Source organism: Dermacentor silvarum, chromosome 2, assembly GCF_013339745.2.
Source record: "Dermacentor silvarum isolate Dsil-2018 chromosome 2, BIME_Dsil_1.4, whole genome shotgun sequence".
In the NCBI taxonomy this organism is placed as follows: Eukaryota; Metazoa; Arthropoda; class Arachnida; order Ixodida; family Ixodidae; genus Dermacentor; species Dermacentor silvarum.
In genome coordinates, this window is record NC_051155.1 from 15,715,619 (window position 1) to 15,739,407 (window position 23,789).

The window sequence follows — 23,789 nt, forward strand, 5'->3', positions numbered from 1 at the left end:
CACGCACGGTGCAGAAATGATGCACCGCCAAAATAGCTGCTTCAAAGGCGGCACTAAGGCGCAATGTCCACGATCGTGGTCATGGTATTTTTCGCACCCCTTCCCACGCTATAAATTGTTTCCTGTTGCGAAAGTCTTGTTTATTGGCATGCGGTATGTCTTTGCTATTACTGCCAAATGTAGAATTTCATGCCACGTTGAATAGAATACCGCAAAAGCTTGAAAAGTGAGAGCCACTTACGTGTGCCGCCGTAAAACATGGAGGTGTCCATCTTTGAGATTTGTTTTTGTAGTTATTTTGTGTCAGGTGCGGCAGATGGTGCCACGGGTTGCTGCAGCAACATGTATATATGGAGGGAGAACTGTTTGCGTGCGAGATTTAAAGTTAATTTCGAGATATTTAGCTGTGAATGGTGCGTCCACAAATGTGGATGCTGTGCCTGAAGGGGATAAATAAAATAATAAAAAAAAACTAAAAAAATGTTTCACCATTACCACTGCATTTTAATGTGAACAAAACAGACTGGCAATGCGGACAAATGTGCCATTAAACTGAACCCGCTGCGAAGTGCACAATTTGAGTGAAAATCAGCCACTGCTTTAGCTGAAAGACTCGTGCACCATTGGCATTCCTGTTCATGCAACACTCAGTAAAAATGAAGTCATGCAAGATGCCTTAAGTGCATTGCAAGCGTTATAATACATGAAGTTCCTTGTTTTAGGATGAAGCTTGTATCTTTTTATCACCACCATCATCATCATCAGCCTATATTTATCCCCACTGCAAGATGAACGCCTCTCCCTGTGATCTCCAATTACCCCCGTCTTGCGCTAGCCGATTCCAACTTGCGCCTGCAGATTTTCTAACTTCATCAGCCCACCTAGTTTTCTGCCATCCTCGACTGTGCTTCCCTTCTCTTGGTATCCATTCTGTAACTCTAATGTGTGGGGTCTCACTCGGGCTCTTGGGACAAAGAAACGACAACACAGTAGTGTAAACAATCAAAAGGGCATTTATTGCACCTTTCATAGACTAATGCACGCTAGCCGAATTACTACGCATAGAACATTCACATGGGTGCGCGACAAATCAGGGAAGTCCGACTCACTGCGACCAGATAGCGAGCGAATATGTTCGTTCCATGCTATGACACCATCGCCTAGTTGTTCAGATGTACGGTCACGCGAACAGTGGTGCGTTCGAACAATCCGTGTTCTTCCATACCGGTGCCCTGCTCCGAGCCACACGAGACGGTTTCGCGAAGCGTGGATCGGCGCACGCGCAGGACATCCGCACCGCTCACTGACCCCAACCCGAAGAGGAAGCGCCTTCGACCTTTTTCTCCCAAGTCGCCCCGCCGTTCGGTGGCGTTAGCATTGCGACACTCGCGCCATCTCTCGCAATGCACCGCAACCACTACGACTTCCGCCGGCGCTTAGCCACGCGGAGAAGCCGGATTACAGATGTGCAAGAGTCGCGTATCCCCACAAATGGTCCACCTTTATCCATCCTCTGCATTACATGGCCTGCCCAGCTCCATTTTTCTTCTTTTAATGTCCATTAGACTATCGGCTATCCCAGTTTGTGCTCACACCACTCTTTTTCATTGAAGCTTAGTGGGTCTTCCTAATTTGGTTGCACCTGGACTAGTATAGCCCTACTAGCTCTCGGCAATGTTTTTTTTTGGTCGGTGTCAGGCGCCACTCCATGCCTGAAAATGTAGTGGAGTGGAGGAGGATTTAACTGACGACTTTCAGATTAGAGGCCAGGTGTCCTACCTCTGCTCCATGCCACCACTTATATACTTAAGTGCTATGAAATAAAGGGATTAATTTATTGCATCGACTGAAGCAGATCCTTTGGCTCGAGCGCACACGTATAGGCTTTTAAGCTTGTTGCGCTACTCAGAACGAGCAAAAAGGAAGGTAGAAGGGGTAACGAAAAGGACAGGGGAACGGGGTGAGCGCTAACTTCCAACTGATGGTTTATTTCGTGATGCACAAAGCTACTTATACACTTAGCGAACCATGTGACATGAAAAGACAACAACCAAAAAAACCAAACACCAAAAACGAAAATAACCATGTAAAAGCATATTTAGACAGCATGTGGTGGCAGCAGGAGCGAGCGAATTGACCTTCATGCTGCCTCTCGCTTCAATGCAAACTAAGCGGCAAGAACACACCGCACACGAAGCTATCAGCACTCGGGCACACTCTGTCCCCATCGCAGATCGCTTTTAAGATAGGGCCCGCATGGCTGTGCCATTAAGCGCCGTCGCCAACAGCGGAAATGCACTTGTAGTGTTAATATCTTTGCTATTACGATCCCTCCCCATCTTTTTTTCCCCCGTATGTCATCTTCGCGTTTTTTTTGTCTTTTCACTTGTAAAGGTTTCCAGGCTGGCAGGCATGTTTTTTACTCGTTGCGTTACTTAATAACAGAGCTTTTAAGTGCACCCTCTTCATTGTCACAAATGCCTGAAAGAAGTGTGTCTACTTGTGGAGAGAGTGCAAATGGTGTGAACACGAAATCATGCATACAGCCACCTGCTCAAGTGTCCCACTGATATCTCACATTGCCAATATGGTTTGTTTCACAGTGAGCCACCTTAGTACTGTAGTTGTGCAAAAACCCGCATGGTTTCTGAAAAACTTAGCCCGGCTGTGCTCAAATTGAGTGTGTAAAGCCCAAACATGCCATCATACCCGGAGGGTGGCTGTACCACTTTCGATGCAGCGGCAGCGGTTCTAAGCTGGTCGAGGTTTCTGGTTTTCAGCTGCACAGGTAGCTTTCGGCAGCCTCCTGGAACATAGGCAACAACTAAAGCATTGGTGGAGAACATTTGTGAATGAAACCGATGCTACAAGCCTCACATGGTAATTTTGTGATCAAGTGCTCTGGCCATCATTCTGTTTGTTGCAGGTGTAATGCACAATCACATGCAGCCAGGAGAAAACGAATGTGCCTAAATCTGCTGTTGGGTGGTGTCACGTGCGTCACTTCCTGCTATAAACACTGAACTTCCACCTTTTTTTTTTTTCATATTATGGCGAAATCCAGCACTCTATCACACTTTAGAAGCCACATGTGAGGTCTAAATGTACCGTATTTACTCGAATATAATGCGACCATGATTGCAATGTGAGGGGTGACTTTCTAGTCAAGTAAAATAATAAAAAAACGAAAACAAAAAGAAACACGAAAGTAATGCAAGATGAACGAAAAAGAAATGGTACCTTTATTCAAGGAATTACAGTCTGAAACGAGTTCTCTTCAGTCATTATCATCGTCTGAGGAGGAGGCAGAGCTTTTGTTGGGCGGTATTTTCGGACAATCACTTTTGGAGATAGTTTCACTTTAACAAAATTTCCAAACTTGGCACCTAACGCATCCGCAACAGTGCTTCTGGCGCAGTGCCAAGCTCACTATGTTCGCACGGTGACAAGTGCTGCGGCCATATGCTTTGAAGGGCTCGATTCCAAGACAGGCAAGTCTTACGAAAGTGAAGCTACAATAAACCCCCCTTAAGTTGAAGCTTTATAAGCTGGAAAAAAATTCTATACAAACGAAGTTTCGAGATAAACAAAATCATGAAAAGAGAAGCCTGTTGACGGTGTATTTACCACACAGAGCCTTTCTGCTATCTCACCAGTAATACTCTCGGTCATGTTCGCGTGCATCGGCACCAGACAAGTCGGCGTCTATGGGCAACGGCATTATTGGCACTGTGCCAAACAGTGTGCTTGGCACAGAGTCAAGACAAATAACCTTAATGCAATATTTGAAGCCAGACATCCAAAAACCTGGCACTTCTATTTTCTGCATTGTAATGAATTCTAGGCAATTTTGCTTCGAAAACTGAAATTTAACTGCGGAAGACAGCAGTTGTCATGCCTTTAGTAGAGGCTCTTGATCGATGCAGCATTTACGCTGCACCGTTACGCGAGAATGAAACGAGTGTCCTTATCAAGCCGCGATCTTGCTGAAATACTGTGGGCTTGCACTTTCGTTTGGGTGCAGCACATGGGCTGATTGTGCCTGCTCAAAAGTGCCAATCATCTTGCTCAAGGTCACAATTAATACGCTGTGAACACAGTGATGTGTTGCTGACAGCGCCTTAAATGAGAGAGAAAAAAAAAATGAAAGACTTCGATTACCAGCTCACTGCTGCTGTGTGAAGTCACAGCAAAGTAACAGCGAGCAGCTGAGTAAGTGCGCACACGCGGTGATATAAAGAGGGGGGAGAGATGAGTGGGGGGGTGTGGCCTGGCACAGCGTCTGACTCTGCTAGTGAGCGGCCATCGGGTGAAAAGCGAATCTAAACGATGCTGCCAATGCTGCCCCGTTGGCTATAGTATTTTCAAAGCCGAGATTTTGAGATATTGGGAGTCCGGGCAAAAAGATTTTTTTCGAGATAAGCAGTGAAAAACACATGGGTTGATTTGACGGCTGGAAAGAAATGTTGAGTTATCCAATTTTTCGAGATATCAGAGTTTGACTTAACTAGGGTTTGCTGAATTTCCAAAACTGCTTGCCTGAGAATATCACCCCTTGTTGCTATCCACGTCTCAGACCATGTCATCTTCCGTCCCATTGAGCTCGTTTGAGATTGAACACTTTTTACAATACTGCCAGAACCATTTCTTTCGGGTGGCCATGCCAGGCTGCGATGACGTCCATAGAAGCTGTTCCAATTGGCCTCGTACTTAAATAGGGCCTCCCACATGCCCCCTCATCCGTGAATCGTCGACGTCGAGCTACAGCGAAGTTTCCTAGTTCCTCAGCCATCAAAATTGCTCGTCTCTTGAAGCGGGCACCATACATAATGAACGGGGTCGAAACGTGAAGTACTGCAGCGTACTTTCGCATTTTAACCATACCAGCACTCACAAGTACAACAAAAATGGTGTAGATTCGATTGGGACGACAAACAACATGTTGGGACTTCTATGGGATTGGATTGAGACATAAACTTACAGGTCACCAACGTTTAAAATGGTCACTTTTGCCATTATTTGAATGTAACGCGAGGAACGAAAATGTAGAAAAAAACTTGCATTACAATTGAGTAAACATGGTACAGTAGAACCCCGCTGCTACGTTTTTCACGGGACCTTAAAAAAAAAAAAGAAAAAAAAAAGACGTAAGAGCCAGGTAACGCAAGAGCTGAGAAATAGGAAAAATTGAGAAATGAGAGTAGTGTTGAACTGCACACAATATTATTTTAATTCTTACATGTGAAAAAGATTTGTAGTTTCACCTGAAAGCCGAAGCATCCATTGCAATAGCAAATTAGTAGACAGCTATAAAATGTAAGGATAGTAGTTTTATTGTCCGTATAAACTTGTAAACATTCGCGTATTAACTGTATTAACTAGCATGGTGTCAGCGCCCACAGGCAAAGATGAACACATCACACTCGGTGAGCGAGGACACAAGCTGTGAAATGCTGCCGTGAGGAAGCGCCACTACAGCAGCGAGCAAAGTGACCTTCATGCTGTGTTCTATCGCTTCAACGCAAACTGAGTGCCGAGAACACACAGCACGCACAAAGCTATGAGCCACTGACGCACCTACACTGCCTAGACTCTGCCCCCAACGCAGATCGCTTTCAAGATATGGCCCGCGCGCCGCTGCGCAGTACACAGTTGATGCTAGAGTACAACGCCGCTCGCTATCCGTCTCTCCCCCTCCCCTCTCGCTCCCTCGCCGGTGCCTCCCTGCTTTTCTTTCTTTTGTGCGTGAGATGTAGACGCAGTCGTCAGCTCCCCTCACACGCTTTCACTCACACATACAGCATACTGCGCGCGGTGACTGCGTTATCGCCCTTGGACTTCATACGGAACATCTATGCGCCAAAACTAATTTTAAGGCCACAACGCGTCATAAACACCATCTTTACATAGCATATACGGATCTCAAAGTCCATACTTTTGCTGGTGGAAACCGAAAATACGTCATAGTTGTCGCCCCCAGCACTTTGGGCGGCCAATGCGACCGGCAAGCCACCAAGCCAAGTGAAATGAAAAGTCAAAATGGCCGCTTGGGCCGGCGCGGGGTGGCAGTTCGCAACGTATGATGCGGGAACGGTCCCACAGTTGCGATGTAACAGCGGGGTTACCAATGCATTGGGTTCTATGGGAGCTGTGCCGGGACCGGGCGAAAACAACGTAACAGCCGGGAAAACGCAGCACCCTGGAACGTAACAGCGGGGTTCTACTGTATACTGTAGTGACAGCTGATGAAAAAAACAGAGCACCTTTTTGGTTGGCATCTTTTTTTTGGCATGAAATTGCTGGCCAGCGAGATGAGATGTTGTCAAAACACCGATTTCATCAAGCTCTTAACTTATTTATTGCAACAGCCGTTATTCCCCTCAGTGCCCGTAACTTTGTGCAAAACTCATCAAATGCTATGCAAAGTCTCCCAACTATTCCAAGACAGCAACATAATGATAATGAATGGTGACATGATGGTAACAATTGTATTGTGGCCATGGTAGTATGACAATGACACTTTGCTTACTGACATCTGTCACCATGCCTTCGCGAAATGAAGGGCAAAAAATGGTTGCTGCTCCAAAAGCCTCACTGCAATCAGCAGCTGGATCATGTGATCTCTAAGCTGCAGGAATGTTGTGCCTGCTGTTGCCTCTGAAATACATGCACCACTAGAAACCTGCAGTGTACAAAGAACCTCTCAGAAGCTGCCAGACATAAAAGTTGCATAATAGCTCAGTGATTAAAACATTCAACTTCCACTTACACGTTGCCACAAGGGCAGTTTAATTCTTAGTGGTGGTGAGGGTCAGTTTTATTTTTGTTTGCCACACTGTAGAGGTCAAGCTGAGGAGGTGGGCTGACAGCTTTGACACAATGACAGCAGGATAGTAACAGCAGCAGTGGCATGGCAAGACAACAGAACAAAAAGGGTGGACGAATGGAGAGGCACGGCGAGCCAGCTTTTGAGCTACTAACTGCTGTCATAGTAAAAAGAAAGGCGCTAAAAGTGCTAGGCATGCTAGCTTATTGGGATTGGTCTTTGACGAAAATAAGAGGCCTACTGAAGAAGGGAAGGCAAAGTGCCTATCCTGTGTGTTTTTCGTTTTCTGCTCTTCGTTTGTGGTGCTTTTTCTTTCATTTTTTGATAAAGGAGGGAAGGAGTGTTTAATATGTGCGACTTCGTGGTTGCCTTACAATGTCTGCACAGGATGGGTCAGTGGTGACACAGGAAAAGTGCATGTAGTGTGCGCCATAGCTGCCTCATTTGTGATTACCCCATCTTGGCAGGTCAGAGTCTTCCACACTGAGGAGCTGCTGTAGACAGGACCTTTGTTCAGTTGTACTGAGAATGGGATCCATACGAGAGTCACATAAAGTCAGTGGACACTGTGGCTTACTCTTTCTCTTGTATTCGGGACTTACCCTCAGGTATTGCTTTTCCTGCAGGCGGGTGTGACATCATCTGGCCTTCCTCATGTTTCAAGTCTTCCCTGGAGTCGACTGCAGTACTCAGAGGTGAGCCTTCATGGACTAGCGTTTAATTTTGATCATGCGTGGTGGGCCATATTTGCCCACAGGGGAAGGTAGCCTGTTTCCTTTAAGTGGCAAGTCAAGTGAAAATTAGAGGTTTAAAATTCCCAAACGCTGGTTGCTGGCTGCCCAAAAACTGTGCACGGAGGAAAGTGTGCAAGGGGCAGTAGTCTTTTTTCGTTGATGTGGTGCACCAAATGCACATCCAGCATGAATGACTGTGCCTGCCTGTATCTGTGCCATGCACCTCAAGCACAGCCCAGAAATGCCAAGTGGTTCTGTTCCCAACCACATTTGAGACCCACTGTGTGGAGATGCTCAATTCGCTTACATCACTTGATGCTTGTCTTCTGATGCTCATGTTCTGTCACTTGATGCTTTTGCATTCTTTGCAATTCGGCTTCTTTCCATGACACTCATGCAATGATGGAAGTTGGTGCCATAGTTAGGCAGCCACAATGAAAGATGTTGCAAGCCGACAAGGGCTCTCCTGTCAAGTCTCTATGTTGATCATGAGTAGCACTGAAAAGACAAGGACAGACATAAGAGCGACAACACACAACTGACGCCATGTGTTGTCATTCTTATATTCTGTGCTTATCTTTTTAGCGCTACTGAGGAGCCCAATATGACAGATGAACTTGCCGAATTACTGCCTTGACTCGTATGTCAAAATGTTGCCCATGGTGAGGTTAAATCAAATAGGAGTGCAAGAGACAGGACGGACAAAAGAAAATGGACAAAGTGCTTCGTCTGTGTCCTTCTGTCTGTCCTGTCTTTTGCACTGTTATTTGGTTTAACTTCATTATGTACCAATCAGCCCAAGTTAGCACTCTGTTGCCTACCGACCAAGGCTTCCCTTGTCCGCATGCTGCTGATCAATTTGAGCCTCTAGCATTTCTTAATAGCCGTGCCACACAGGCACAGAAAATGACAGTAAATGTCTAGTGCCTTAAATTTTAGTGCCATTCGAGTGATTCCTTATGGTCAAGCTGTCGTTCTCCTACATGTAGTTTGTTATTTAATGCATTCCCTACAGCTCACTTGACTGAAAAATGTGTACTCTTGACGCCATAGCTAGGGCAGTGCAGTGTACTCATTGGTGCCATGACGCAAAATTTTCATGCTTTAACCATGCATTGCACAGTAAACTGTACGCATCCCTCCACAAGCTTGCAAAATTTATGTGCATTTGCTGTGGTACAAAATTTGCATTTGAATTTTTTTGTGTTATAGTTTTATTGCAATAGCAATTATATGGAATCTCCAGGCGCATTTCTGCCGTTGCCGTTGTCGCGATGAGGTTTTGTACAAAGTCCAAGGGCGATAAATTTGTCACCGTGCACCGTATGGTGTATGTGCGAGTGAAAGCATGCAAGGGTGAGCCGGCGATGGCAGCTCAATCTTGTGCACACAAGGGAGGGAAGCGGGAAGGAAGCGTGCTGTCTTCCAGTTGCGTGTGCAACGTTCTGGAGGGAGGGTAGGGAGGAGGGAGGGCGCGTTTTATGCCGCGCACGTCTGCTTGGGCGGCTGTATCTCAAAAGCCATCTGGAGTGGAGGCAAAGTCGTCTCTGCGCTGTGTTTTCACGGCTTAGTTCGCGTTGATGCGAGCGGCGGCACGACGGTCAATTTGCTCGCTGCTGCTGCCGTGCTGACTCACTACAGCATTTTGACAGTGCGCACGTTTCCGCAGTCATCGAGTGAGATGCGTTCATGTTTGTTTGTGCGTGCATGACACCATGCTTGTTAATTTAGTTGAGTATGCCTATGTTTACAAGTTTATACGGCCGATGAAACTATTATCCTTACTTCGTATAGCTGTCCACTAATTTGCTATCGCATTTGACACTTCGCCTTTCGGGTGAAACTGCAGTCTGGCTACACTAACTGGTGAAGAAATAAAATCACGCCCTCAGCAACAGTTCCCTTGGAGTAACGGAGGCTGATCTCAAAGGCCATGCATTTGTATACTGCATGCACCGGAAATGGTTGCAGGAGCCGCAAATATGTCGTGGTGACCATCTGCCATTTTGTTTTGTAGCGTTAGCTACACTGGCCTAGCCAAGCCCGTTTCGCGCGGCACATCAAGAGCCGTGCTGCGCATGCGCAAGGATCAGTGATGTCACACGGCTTGCGCACCGGATCTACCGGAGCCGGCACCTCTCGCGCACTCCGCCGCCGCCGCGCGCGACTCACCGCTGCCGGTCTGCGCATTCCAGAGGAGTGACGTCGTAGCCGTGGTAGACGCACTGGCGCCGGCGCGCTCGCTGTGCAGTCGCCGTCTGACACTGCGCTGGAGCCGCTGCGCTTCTGACTGGCGTTTGCCAGTGTGGTATAGCCATGGAGAAGGAGAGCGCAAATGCTGCTCAACAGCGCAGAAGAACGGAGAAGCTTGACTCATTGGATCCCGAAGTAGTTGCCTGGCAATTAGCGGTTGAGCGTAGGAGGAATGAACAGAAGAAGGCTATATACATGTGCCACATAATACGTATACCGCGTGTGTGTCATTGGAGCAGCAGTAAGCATGACAATCAAGCTAATCCTTGACAATCTAGACAACCAGGAAAGCTAAGAATAATCAGCTGAACCTTTGCGAACGCTACGTATATCCTGGCATAGCCGAGCTAAGCCACTGCAACTTTTTTGCATGTGCATTTCGGTGGTCGCTGAACTGAGGTCGAATTAACAGTCCTCTACTGTATTTTACTCTTTATAACTGCTTGTCCATAGAACAACATGAACCTCAATATAGTGAAGTGTATTGATACGCAATTTCAATATAACGAAATTTCGCTGTTGCCGGGGAGGAATACTTAGGCAATAAATGGAAACTGCCGTGTACGCAGATGGTGAAATGGTTAAATAACATGCGGTTGTTTGCGAATGCACCTCTCAAATTTCCCACCGGCTGACGGAGAGCATCCGCCGAAGGTGAAACAGCGTCTTTGCTGGTAGACGCACGTTCAGCTGGTCATGGCCTTCCAAGTCTTGCGGCGCATGTCGTCTGATTTCTGAGCTCATAACTGGTGCAGTGTATTACGCATTCGTATTGATGCATTTTACACCGCATGTTCTTCAGATCTGCACATGATCATATGTGGCATCAGCACTTGATTTACTGTTTTTGTTGTGGCCGATTATCCCTGCCTTGTGTGGCAATAACAGCGATAAACATAAGTGGCGGTATAATACTAAACGCAAGATCCTTTCGCTGCCTATGAAGTTGAAGTGCGATAAGACCCTATTGCGGCTCGGGCACCTGTTGCTGTGGGTGCAAAGGCAAGGGCTTGTGCGAGAGTTAGCCAAGAAGGATGGTGGATTGATGTGTGCAGTCTTCCAATGTGCGAAAGAGCTAGGGGAAGGGGGGCAGCGCCTGGTAATATGATCAAAGGTGCACTGGGGAGGTACGCTGACTGACTGACTGGTCCGCTGCAAGCGTCGTCCCACTGCGGGGCGACACTATCAGCGGTTGTGGTAAAATGGACGCGAAAGCTTCACAGGCTTTGTTTCGTACTGCCGATGTGAAAGTATTCTCGACATGACATGAAACTCGTGTCTTTGGTTCCTGACTCATATAACTTAATGTTCTTTTTTTCTAATTGAAATTTGTTTTTCTCAGTTGCCCGATAGCTCAGAAAATTTTACAGTCTCTTACTTGTAAGAAAAACTTTGTCAGCAATTAAATTAATGAGTATAGTGCCGATTTTACTGCCTTTGTTATAGTCAGACTGTACATTAATGTTAACCCCTCTATATACTCAGTTACAATGATAAACAAAGCATAGTTGCACGACTGTGTCATGGCTCTTCTTAACTATATTACTGATGTTGCTGCTGGAATTTGCACCAGGTTTAACTCGGAGGCATATAAATGCTACTGTCAACACTGCAATATGATCGGTGCCATTTCTTTTTTCTCGGCTTCAGATGGTTGGCTGTGAATGACAACGAACCCAGGTTGATCACACTAACTGTAGTTCAAGTATTATTATATTGAAATATTGTTCAAGGCAGTTTCAAGCTTAAAGACATAAATACTTGCTGGCCTTTTTTTTTTTTTTCTGTAAATGGTTACAAGATACCCAGATACACAAAGCCGTGTGAAGCGAGCTAGGAAGACCTTGTCTTCAAAAAGGCTACTATGTTGTCGTCTGGTTTGCTGCACATGCATTCCGGTTCAGTGCAAATATGACAATAAGAACTTCGACTGTGCCTCCTCTGTGCATGCAGGTGCTGCGATACCTGCGCCGGTGCCTACATGCAAGTGCGGGTGTGACCGAGGCACCCGACGAGCGGTCAGTTCGGGAGCCTGCGGGAGCACCCCGTGTCTCTCGTTACCTGCGCTCACTGGCCACTCAGGGGAGCAGTGGACCGGAGCTGTACGCACAGCTGCTTGTGCGATTCCTGCCTCTGGCCACAGGTATTAACAGCGACACTAGGCGGTGTAAGGTTGAGACTCTCTTGTGATTGCCAGTATACATTTGTGATCAGCCATCTCTCTGGGCGCAAGGATGGCTTGCACCATAACGTTTCCTACAATTACTCAGGCTCAAATTTTGCATAGCTCACGATGAGACGCTTCAGAATTGAACCTTCCTGTGTCTTCTGTGGCACGCAGACGAAGGCCCCCTGGTGTCCCTGGTGGAGCTGGTTGCATCGGCAGCACCGAACCAGGCTGCCAACCTTCTGGAAGCAGAGAGGGGTGCCCTCAAGGCAGGTGTTTCCCAAACCAGAGAACCTGTGTTGCATTGCTAAATGCCAGTCAGATAGACAAATTTAGCCTCCCTTTGAGTGACTGCACCTTGCTTCACGTAGTGCCAATTTGGTGGCTCAGTGCAAAATGGCAAAATGACCGATGGCCATGACGGTTGTGTGATTCAAGAAGCACTTAGTGTGGTTATTAGTAGCATCATTAATACTACATTTTTATTATGAGGAATTAATCTTAAATGAGATTTATGGAAACTGCTTGAACCTACCACACTGACGCGCACCTAGGCAGTGTTCACATTTGCTGCAATACATGCTGTTAGAATCTAGCAGCATTGATGCCTGGCTTTCATGGTTACAGCAGCCTTTCGGGACCATGATGTGAACAAGGCTAGCTGGTCGGTCGGTCCGTCCGTTCGTGAACGTGGGTCAGGCGCAAGCAAATGGGTGCCATTCGTATATAATTGCAATAGCAATAATATGGACACTCCAGGTGCATTTCTGCCTTCATGGTCGCCGTGATGTTCCGTTATGAAGTCCAAGGGTGCTAACATCGTCCCCGCTTGCTGTATGCTGTATGAGCAAGTGAAAGCATGCGACGGTGAGCCGACTCGTGCACAAAGGAGGAAAGCGGGAAGGCAGCTTGGGAGGGGGGGGGCTTGTACTCTGGTAGCCAACTGCGTAGTGTGCGCAGCAGCATGCGCCGTATCTTGAAAGCAATCTGCAGATGCGACGACTTGGTCAGTTGACTTGCGGTTGGCCTGTCGCCGCTTGCATTGCTGCTCTGTCCTTCTTGCATGGCACCCGGCAACTCGATCACGAGAAAAACCCGGTACTTCCATAGTGCACACACAACCTGTAGGAACTGCAAGAAGTGGCCAACACAGCGCGCTTCATGTGGCCATAGCATCCAATTCGATTTTGACGACAGTTTTTTCAAAAAAAGGAAAGAATATAAGTATATATCTTTCAGCGGTGTGTCTTATAGAACGGCACATTCTATAAGACGCACCACTGAAAAAGTCAGAAAAAAAATGACTTATAGACGGGAAAATACGGTAGGATCCAAATACTGTCCTTTATGCATGTTCAGGGGCCTTTCGTCCAAGGGGCCATTATCAATTAATAAGAACCTCAGTTGTGCATTTGAGGCGAAATTATGATTTTCTAAAAAGCATAGCTCTCTAAACCCCTGTTTTGTGAAATTAAATTATTTTCTCAATAAAATAGAATGAAGCAAATTGCGTAGGTTAAAAGATTTATCTAAAATCTAGTGTAGTATTAGTTTGTATTTAGAAAAGGAGTGCTAAACATCCACTGAGTTAAAGGCACTTATTTGTACTTTGGAATGTTTGATGATCCAATGCGCTCTGGCATTGCAGAACGTTCGCTTGTTAGAACCATTGACAATTCTTTCAGTACCAAAAACCTGGGATTTTTATCCGAGACAGATTGAAGTTTCAAACTACCGCTATTAGCAACAGGTTCATTGGGGATGGTGGCGAACCTTTCCTGAACATCCAAAATGAGCCCCACATTCCTGGTGAGAGTTGCACTCAAGCATTCAAGTTTCTGAATGATGTTGGCTAAAAACAGGAAGTGACCATACAAGTATGCCAAGTCACATTCAAGTGTATCGTCGTGTAGCGCAGGTTGAGTCCTCCTCACAGTGATACTCTTGTCTGCTGCAAAGCTTTAAGTAACAGCCTTTACACCAGCAAAGGGTTTATGTTACTATAATCAGCTATGTTCAGCCAAATTCTTCAGCGGTTGATTAAAAATTATAAACAACATAAGGCTAGACAACATCGAAATAGGCATTTATAGGCACAATGAAAGTGCCACTAAAATGGTTCGACTCATGGTTTGTGCTTGCATGTTGAATAGGCACAATAAGGATGTAAGGAGAAAACAGGCATTTTGCTAAAGTTCGGTCTCTAGTCATTGGCTGCCATACTTTAACACACTGTGATGGATCAGGCTTCATTGCTCAAGTAGTGCTAAATAAAGGACACAGCAAAAGAGAGGAAAAAATGCGTACATGAGCTAAACGCCAATGAAGTTTCCTGCTAAATACGTGCGTGCACAAATACAGGAGGAACGTGGAATCGTGATGGAAGAAGATCGTGCGTAAACTCCATCCAAAACACGAAAGGGCCTCGGATACCATCACACATTGTGATTTCCAAGAGCTGAAGCTTCTTCACTGACAGTGGTGCACAGACTAATCTGTGGCTGCCTCGCACTATTTCTTCTGCTTCAGCTGCAGTAACCAATATATTTTTGAAACCTGAAGAGGACTACAAATATGTCAGAACTGAGTAGTCTAAAAATGAATTTAGAGAAAAAAATGTAATGTCACTCTTCCAACAGCCAAAAAGTGTGTTTATGCACTTTTTCGCCTAGTCTTGCAGTATATTGTGACGTTTGCTAGAATTTTTCACTGATAATGTGCTTCTCATTCCCTGAGGAGCAGTAGAACTTTGGACAGGTTCATTCTCACACTATAGACAGGGCGGCACGTAAACACGCAGTCTTGTCCATGGTTTCCGACTTGCAGTCCGAGGCATCCCATGATTAATGCCAAGTTGACAAGCTACTCTCTTCGCTGCACGTCACTGGCAGGCTGCAAATTTAGTCTTGAGCTGGGGACGCTTCCACTGGTGGCCTCTAGATCAACGCATCATGTCAGATAAACCAGTGGAGCACATGTGCACATAATTTCTGACTTAACCTACTGAGAAGGCCAACAGTCTGATGATGCTTTGCTGATGTCCCTGCAGTTTTAAAAATTCTACCAAACTCGGAAAAAAATTTTTGCATTTCTGATACCACACAGCTGATTGAAATTTACCACATTTGGTTTTGATTCTGTTAACATCTCTTTTATTCCTAGTGGCTGAAGGGTATTCATAAAGCCAACAAATTGCCCTACTAAAGCAATTGCAGCTTGTTTCATTGTTTAGAACAGTAACATTCATTGTGCATGCAGATTTTTTTCACAAGAAATCAAGCAAACCATCATGCGGTACCCGAATACATAATTACTGTTATCACTGGCCCTATAGTGCTTGTGATAGTAACATAACCGTGTCTGAATAATAGAGCAAGCTAAGAAATTGTAGCCCAAAAATTGTTTTCGGTGTAGCGAAGATGTGCACTCTGAAGTGGCAGCATGGCCAACACAGTAGAGAGTTTTATCATGTCCAGTATTCAGGTAAACGCAGGTAGCCTGGGGGTTTTACAGGAGGGGCAGAGGCGTAAACATGCTGTTTGCATGGTGCATCCACCTGGTGGCGCAGAGCTCAGTCAGACAAACACAGCTAATATAGTGGAGCCTTGTGGATACGATCTTTGCGGGAACCAGAAAATGAAACATATCATCCATAGCAAGCCCCAAAACGTAAGAAAACAAGCTTACTTGGTGACAACCTCACTAGCAAAGCTTTCTGTGGCGTCGAGTGATACTGCTCCGCATAACATGCGCGTTATGCAGAGAAGCATCACTCGACACCACACGAACCGCCTACCAACACACTTTTATGGAGCAACTGTAAAATAGCTCGTAATTCAAACTTTTGGTTAATTCAAACAAATTTTGAATTTTTGGTTTGCCGCTATGTTTTTAATGTATTGACTGTGCTATTGCGTTAATTCGGTTAATGCATACTTTTTGCTTGCCTGTAGAAAGTATCTGCTGCCTTGGTCGCTTCTAGCTGAAAATTTGCTTATTATATCACCAACAGTCGCAAATAAAGCCAATTGCCTGCCTACACGTGTCAAAGTGACCTAACTAGCCGAACCGTGCGCACCATCAATCGCGTGTTGGTTTATATGGGGGGGGATAAAAACATTTTAAAAAAAGCCCGAGACGGCAGGCGTGTGCGAAACTGATGCATGTGATGCTCGGCCATCTCTCTATTTCCCGCTGTATGCACGTGCCAAAACGGCCCAATTGCGCGTACCAGCAGAATCGCTTGTTGATAGAGAATTAAAAAAAAATAAAAATAATAAAAAAAGCTGCAACTACGCAGCTTTTTAGGCACGTGGCTGACGTGCATATAGAGTCAAAACGAAACTGCTTTTTGCCGAAACCGCTGTGGAAGAAACTGCGGCCGCTATCGACGTGATCATGGATGGCAACTATGAAATCCCGCGGCCAACTCGTGCATGGCAGTAAACGCAATAAAGGCACAAATAGGCACGAGGCGTTCCGTTGTTGCTGTCATTCACGTACTATTTCTGATTATGACTATGGCGATGTGGACTATGACTATGGCGATGCGGACTCTGCCGCTTCGTTTCGGTTGGACACTAGCGCCGTTTCTGCTCTTTTTCGTTGCACATTTATGGCTCTTTAATGCAAAAACGTATAGTCTACGAGATTTATGGTTGATGTATGGAAGCCATGATGTAAAGCATAGCCTCCGAGATGTGTTTTTGTACCAGCCGTCTGTGACTTCTGGCTGCCTATTCGGGAGCGCCGAATAATTCGAAAATAAAGAATATCTGCATTCGAAGCAAATAACGAATAGAGAGCACTTCGATCGAATATTCGACAATACCGAATTTTTGCCCATCTCTATAATCGATTTGTGAATGAAATTATTTGAACATTCGCTGTTTGATTCGAAATCGAATATTCGAGTATTCGCGCACCCCTAAAATTTAGCCTTATTGCAATGGCATCCCAAACGCTTTTGCCAGCAGTTTGTACATACATTGTCACTTGTACAACATCTACTTATGTTTTGCCTCACATTTCCCTACCTTCTTCATTCTTGACCTAAAAGCAGTGCAATTGACATGATAGCAAAAGACAGTACAGTTAAACCTGTCACGCCCGCAGCGATCTTGCCGCCGCAGGCGTGACTTTTCCCCCTCCTTCATTCAAACCTGATCACGCCGCTTGCTGCGCTGCGCGGGCTCGCTGGATTATGAAGGAGCAGCGTTGTGTTCATTGATGTCGTATGAACGGTCAGTGCTGCCGTCAATCATGAACAAACAACAAAGCAAAATCACGCAGTTTTTTACCGCGAAATAAATGTTTTGGGTGAGCTCTGCTGTCTGTTACCCTTTTGCTTACTTGTATTTGCTCGAATCTAACGCTCACTTTTTTTTCGATAAAATGGGTAGAAAAATTGCCTGCGCGTTAGAATCGAGTACGACCCTAAATTTGCGCTACCATATCACCATCGGCATTTAAATATGGCCGCCTCCTACGCACTTCGAGCCTAGCTCCCGTAGCTTCGACTGTGTGCTCTAGTACGTGTGCTTAGGCATTAGTCTACCAATTTAGTTAAACAGCGAATGTTTGCAAGCTTATACGGCAGATAAAACTACTATCCTTACTTCGTATAGCTGTCTGCTAATTTGCTGTCGCAATCGATGCTTCGCCTTTGTGGGGTCTCACACATGCTCTTGGGACAAAGGAACGACAATACACAGTAGTGCAAACAATCAAAAGGGCATTTATTGCACCTTTCATACACTAATACACACTAGCCGAATTACTACCAATAGAACATTCACGTGGGCGCGCAACAACTCAAGGAAGTCCGACTCACCGCGACCCGACAGCGAGCGAATATGTTCGCCCCATGCTGTGACACCATCGCCTAGTCGTTCACGTGTGCGGTCACGCGAACGGTGGCGCGTTCGATTGATCCGTGTTCGTCCATACCGGTGTCCTGCTCTTAGCCTCGCGAGATGGTCCCGCGAAGCGGGCCGGCGCACGCGCGAAGCGTTCGTGCGTGTTGTTCGCCGATCCCAAGCCAAAGAGGAAGCACCTTTGACCTTTTTCCCCCAAGTCACCCCGCCGTTTGGTGGCGTTAGCATCGCGACACTCGCACCATCTCTCGCAATGCGCCACAACCACTACGATCGCCGTCGGTGCTTAGCCACGTGGAGAAGCCGGACTACAGGAGACGAGCTCTGCGGGGAAAACAACATCAGGGGACGCGTGAGAGTCGCGCATCCCCACACCTTTTGGGCGAAACTGGGACTTTTTTGTTCATCGCAACTTTAGTGTATTGGGAGTAAATCTTGAGTGATAGTTGTATTTCTGTATGAAAGCATGAGGTGCGCAGTAATGTAAAGGATTTTATTGCGATAGCAATTATATGGACACTTCCACCGGATTTCTGCCGTCGTCGTCGCCGTCGCCGTCGCCGTCGTCGTCGCCGTCGCCGTGAGGTTCCGTATAGATAAAATCTTTGCCGCGCGCCGTATGCCCGAGCGAAAGCGTGCGGGGACGCACGCTGTCACGGAGAGCGAACGCACTCAATCTTCCACGCGCAAGCAAGGAAGCGAGAAGCGAGCGCCGGAGGGAGCGTAGGGGGGCGGGGGGGGGGGGGGGCGCATTTCTACTCTGCCAACAACCGCGCTCGTCGCTCGCTCGCACCGTCTCTTATCTCCACACGGCTCTGACCTTTACATTCGCCGCTCACTTTCCGTTGAAGCGATAGACCGCACGTACCTTCCCCGTTGCGGCGTATATGCGCTTGCTGCCAGCGTTTTGACAGTCGTTGTCTGCAGTCATTCAGTGTGATCTATTCATGTTTGTTTGTGCGCGCTCACACCACAGTTAGTAATAGTCGGGCCACATTTTCCAACGCACGCTACACATGCAATGCTGCCCGGATCGGCAGTGCAGCGCTACAGGTGTGTCCCTTCGCATGCGCTGCCCACGGGCAGCGCTTCTCATCAACACCACCGTTTCACATGCGCCTTCTCGTGGTCATCGAGTCTCTCTTCATGTCGGTCTACTTACGCCGCAGCACACCTGCTTACTTAATCAGCTCATGTTTAATACAATTCATATTGCTACCAAAGCCGCTCACCTTACTTCGTGTGACATTGCTGTGTTGCTATCGCATTCATTGCTTCGCCCTTAGGGCGAAACTGTGACATTTTTTTTCCCTCTCTTTTGGTCACCGAAAACGGGTGCGGTGCGCATTACAATCGAGGGCGCGTTAGAATCGTAAGCATTTCTTTTTCGAATTTTCGTGCCAAACCTGCATATAATGAAATCCTCTTTATAACAAAGTTTTTCGGGAATTTATCAATTTCGTTATATCCAGGTTTAACTGTATTGCACTTGGTAATTTAGTATTATGTTCACTTCGTCCGTTACAGTCACAATATATGAAGCATTTATCACGTGGAAGATATCGCATATCTGAACTATGAGCACAGAATGACGAGTGGAAGGCCATGTTTGCCCAACAGCACTCACTGGAGATGGTTTACAGCACACCAGCTGCATTCACAACCAAACATAGTTGATGACGTACTGAAAGCGCAAGAAATACAAACCATTCATGATTTGAACTAATGTTAACTCAATATGCTATGGTTCTATTAATGTCAATATATTCTATAGATGTTGCAGATGGCCAGTTCACTGGGTAATGTGTGGTGTGATACATTTTGTTGACAACACTACTGCATGGCTATTGCACTACTGACAACAGTCGAACCCACTTATAACCCTGAAGTAGAGCTCCAAGTCGGGCTTGTTGGTTGACATGCATGGTATATTTTAACTGCGCTAACCCACACGGACAAGGACAAGGCAGAGAAGATGTGCGCAGACTGCGCACGTCTTGTCTGCCTCGTCCTTGTCCGTGTGGGTTAGCGCAGTTAAAATATACCATCCACTTATAACCATCCCAGATACAACAATCTATCTGTTATAATGACCACATTTCAGTGCATTTACGATTTTCAGGCCCTGCCTATTGAAACTGTTTCCAGATAAAACAAACATTTCTTAAATTGCCGTACTGTTGCAACGAACACTTCAAACTTGGTCACGGTAAAAAGAGGGCGCACGCGAAGTTCCAAAGCATGGAAGCTTGACCGAACAGGCCGCACGGCAGCACGCATCTCGCGCAACATTGATACCGCCTTCGAGATGAACGAGTGACCACTGTGCGTAAGTTTCGGAAGCCGCGTACAAGGTTACTTGCTTTACAAGGCAGAGGCATACAGCATAAACAGCAAGGCACGGGGCGTGTGCTGGTGTGATATCGGAGGCCACGACGGTGGCACCTTCGCTTTTGCACAATTATGTGTGTGGCACCGTGTGCATTACGCCTATTTCAACGATTTGGAAGGGCCATCTATGTCATTCCACCATGGGATCAACGGCCACTCAAGTGTTCCTGTTGATATTCACGTGCTTTGTTTACACATTGCTGATTCCTGATAATGGTTGCGGTGATGTTGTACCGTTCGAAAATAGAATTTTTTTCACCTGAAGTGTCATAGTTAATGTAATTTTATGACTCTTGTGTGGCTGACGCGCAATCGTAATGCCGAGACCGCGCTGCCTGAGGCCTTCCCAGAATTCAGGGGTGGGACTCCTGCACCAATTGCGCCATTTTGATACAAACGCAAATTCCTGCGCCAAACTGTGCCAAACACGGAAAATTGATCGAAATTGTGCCACGCTGCGCCAGAATGGCTCCGGCATGTGTGCTCCAGCGAACAGCGAGCGGATTCGTTCTCTGAAAAAGAGTGCAGCCGTTCATATTCCTCACACCGCGGAATGTGAACACTGGACTTTTCAGTGCTTCCGACAAGTGGCCGGCACGTGCGCAGCCACTCCTGGCTGTTTTCGCTGCTGTCGGAACGGTCAGGGCAGCTGCATTTTGAGTTTGCTAGAATACAGGTGAGTGGGCCAAGCAGCGCAGTGCTGCCTGGCTGAGGCGCAAAACAACGAAAAGTAGTCTGGGGGTGCTGCGAGCAAACTAGATATTAGGGAGGCATGCGCTGTAGTTGGTTCAGCGGGCAAGGGTCTCTGTCCCCAGGGCCGGTATAACGTAAAACTATTCCAATCGGTCTTTATACCCATATGGGCGAGGCCTGAGCCATTTTGACCTATCGCAATTTTGACCGAATTTGGAATAAATCGTCGCAGTTTCGCCCGAAAGGCAAAGCATCGATTGTGGTAGCAAATTAGTAGACAGCTACACGAACTAAGGATAGTAGTTTTATTGGCTGTATAAACTGTGGGGATGCGCGACTCTCACGCGTCCCCTGATGTTGTTTTCCCCGCATGTCTCCTGTAGTCCGGCTTCTCTGCGTGGCTAAGCTCGGCGGTGGTTGCGGCGCGTTGTGAGAGATGGCGCTAGTGTCGCGATGCTAACGCCACCGAACGGCGGGGTCACTTGGGAGAAAAAGGTTGGAGGCGCTCTCTCTTTGGCTGGGGATCGGCGACCAACACGCACGAATGCTTCGCGCGTGCGCCGGCCCGTTTCGCGCGACCATCGCGTGAGGCTAAGAGCAGGACACCGGTATGGACGAACACGGATCGTTCGAGCGCGCCACCGTTCGCGTGACTGTACACGTGAACGACTAGGCGATGGTGTCATAGCAGGGGGCGAACGTATTCGCTCGCTAACGGGTCGCGGTGAGTCGGACTTCCTTGATTTGTCGCGCGCCCGTGTGAATGTTCAATTGGTTGTAATTCGGCTAGTGTGCATTAGTGTATGAAAGGTGCAATAAATGCCCTTTTGATTGTTTGCACTACTGTGTTGTTGTTCCTTTGTCCCAAGAGCACATGTGAGACCCCACAAAACTTGTAAACATTCACTTACAAACTAAATTAACAAGCATGGTGTCACGCATGCACAAGCAAACATGACCACATCTCGCTCGATGACTGCAGAAATTCACAGTCAAAATGCTGGTGTGAGGTAGTGCGGCACAGCAGCGAGCGAATTGACCGTCGTGCTGCCTCTCGCTTCAACGTGATTACTAAGCTGTGAAAATACAGTGCACACAAAACTATAAACACTCGCATTCTGGCCCCATTGCAGATTGCTTTCAAGATATGGCCCACGCCGTACATAGCAGCCACCGGAGTAGAATGCATCCCCTCCTTCCCCTTCCCCCGGTGCCCGGAAGACGGCACGCTTCGTACCCGCTTTCCTTCCTTGCGTGCGCGAGATTGAGCCGCCATCGCCAGTCTACGTTTGCAAGCTTTCACTCGCACATACAGCTATGGTGCGCGGCGACAATGTTATCGCCCCTGGACTTTATACGGAACATCACAGCGACAGCAGAAATGCACCTGGAGTGTCCATATAATTGCTATCGCAATAAATACAGATTGGAATGGTTTTACGTTATACCAGCCCAGGGTTGATTGCAGCTCGCTGGGTCTGCGGTGACATATGGTGACCGAGAAATTATGTCACTGCGTCGATTGGACCGCATAATTTCAGAACATTTTCCGCTATCATCATGAGCGTCGGCGCATGTGTATGTAGTTTGATCGTAGTGCCATCGATGTTTTTTGCTTTACAGGAAAGCATGCGCTCTGCCGCCGCTCAACCCACTCACTCATATTCTAGTACGCTGTAGCTACAAAGCGCGCTTCATGATGGTTTATTTTGTGTTTTGTCGGGGTTTCAAAGTGTGTGCTATGTTTCACTATTACACCAAAATTCAGATTGGCCAGCTTCAAACAGCTTTGAAGCTGTTTGAAGCCGAATAAAATTTTGTCTGCTCTGAAATGCTCCAACACGCAAGTTTACTTGCTCCAAGAATTGCTCCAAATTGACTTTGGGCAGTCCTACCCCTGAGAATGATGGCATGCCACAGTAGTTTCCGAAGTTCACGTTTCCGGCCATCTCTAACGCTTTGCTCTCTTGTGCAGAATACAGTCATGTCCTGCTGGTAGCGAAATAAATCGGAAGCTATCGCATAAGAAATGGTCGCTGCACTTGCAGTTTTGGAATGACAGGTGATTGGAACCCTGCACTCTTACGAAACAGCTACACGATGCTGCTTTCGTTCTTTATATGGACGTTCCTAACAGTAATTTGCAGCTAGGTGTGCGAACGAACCAAGAACAAAATTAACACCGAAAATCTGGTTTTACGAAGGTGCTGCCGAATTGTAACTGCTGACGGCAGCTTCGGTGCGGTTAATTTTTGAGCGTTCTTAAGGGCGAGTTCATATATAACGAACTACTGATGTAACAACTATTTTTCGTGGAACTGTCGAATTTGTTATAAACTGGTTCTACTGTAGTATGCTGCTGAGTATGGGGAGATGCAATAAGCTCTATGGTTAAGTGTGTGTCTTGCTAGGTGTTTGGTCCAAGTGTGTGTCCACAATGCCGTGCAAATGCAGGGCCTGCTGTCGTCGGGCAGGGAAGCAGTGCGGGAGTGTGCTGCTCAACTGGTGGGCCTGCTGATGGCCTCACACCCTCCAGACAGCTTCCGTGCAGACCTGCAGGCACTCTGTGCAGACATCAGGAGTGAGGTGAGCGTCCAACACACTTGCAACATTTCGCCACCCATTACTTCCAGTGCATGGCTTTCTTACATTCATGCTGTGACAAGCCGACACTGACGGGTACCTAGGGATTGGCTGTTGACTGTCCACAACTTTGATACTGTTAATTTAATTCAGTAGTCCAAGTTCGTGGACAGCACATTCCACTTGTCTGAGGAAGAGTGGCAATCTTGCATGCCTAAAGCATGAATTTTTACCTTATGGTGGATGGTGCAGTTGCATCAAGAAAA

The 23,789-nt window shown here is 46.8% G+C and overlaps 1 protein-coding gene and 1 long non-coding RNA gene across 3 annotated transcripts in view; one reads left to right on the forward strand and one right to left on the reverse strand.

Moving 5' to 3' along the window:
• Positions 1-23,789, forward strand: part of LOC119441336 (proteasome adapter and scaffold protein ECM29-like) — a 345,050-nt gene that overhangs the window by 109,697 nt on the left and 211,564 nt on the right. For both annotated transcript variants that reach the window (XM_037705954.2, XM_049661154.1), the window contains exons 13-16: positions 7,453-7,521; positions 11,767-11,956; positions 12,155-12,249; positions 23,395-23,526. In XM_037705954.2, the coding sequence (XP_037561882.1) occupies positions 7,453-7,521; positions 11,767-11,956; positions 12,155-12,249; positions 23,395-23,526 (486 nt within the window). The remainder of the gene's footprint in view (positions 1-7,452; positions 7,522-11,766; positions 11,957-12,154; positions 12,250-23,394; positions 23,527-23,789) is intronic.
• Positions 1-23,789, reverse strand: part of LOC125942915 (uncharacterized) — a 176,086-nt gene that overhangs the window by 82,442 nt on the left and 69,855 nt on the right. The gene's annotated exons all lie outside the window — the stretch shown is intronic.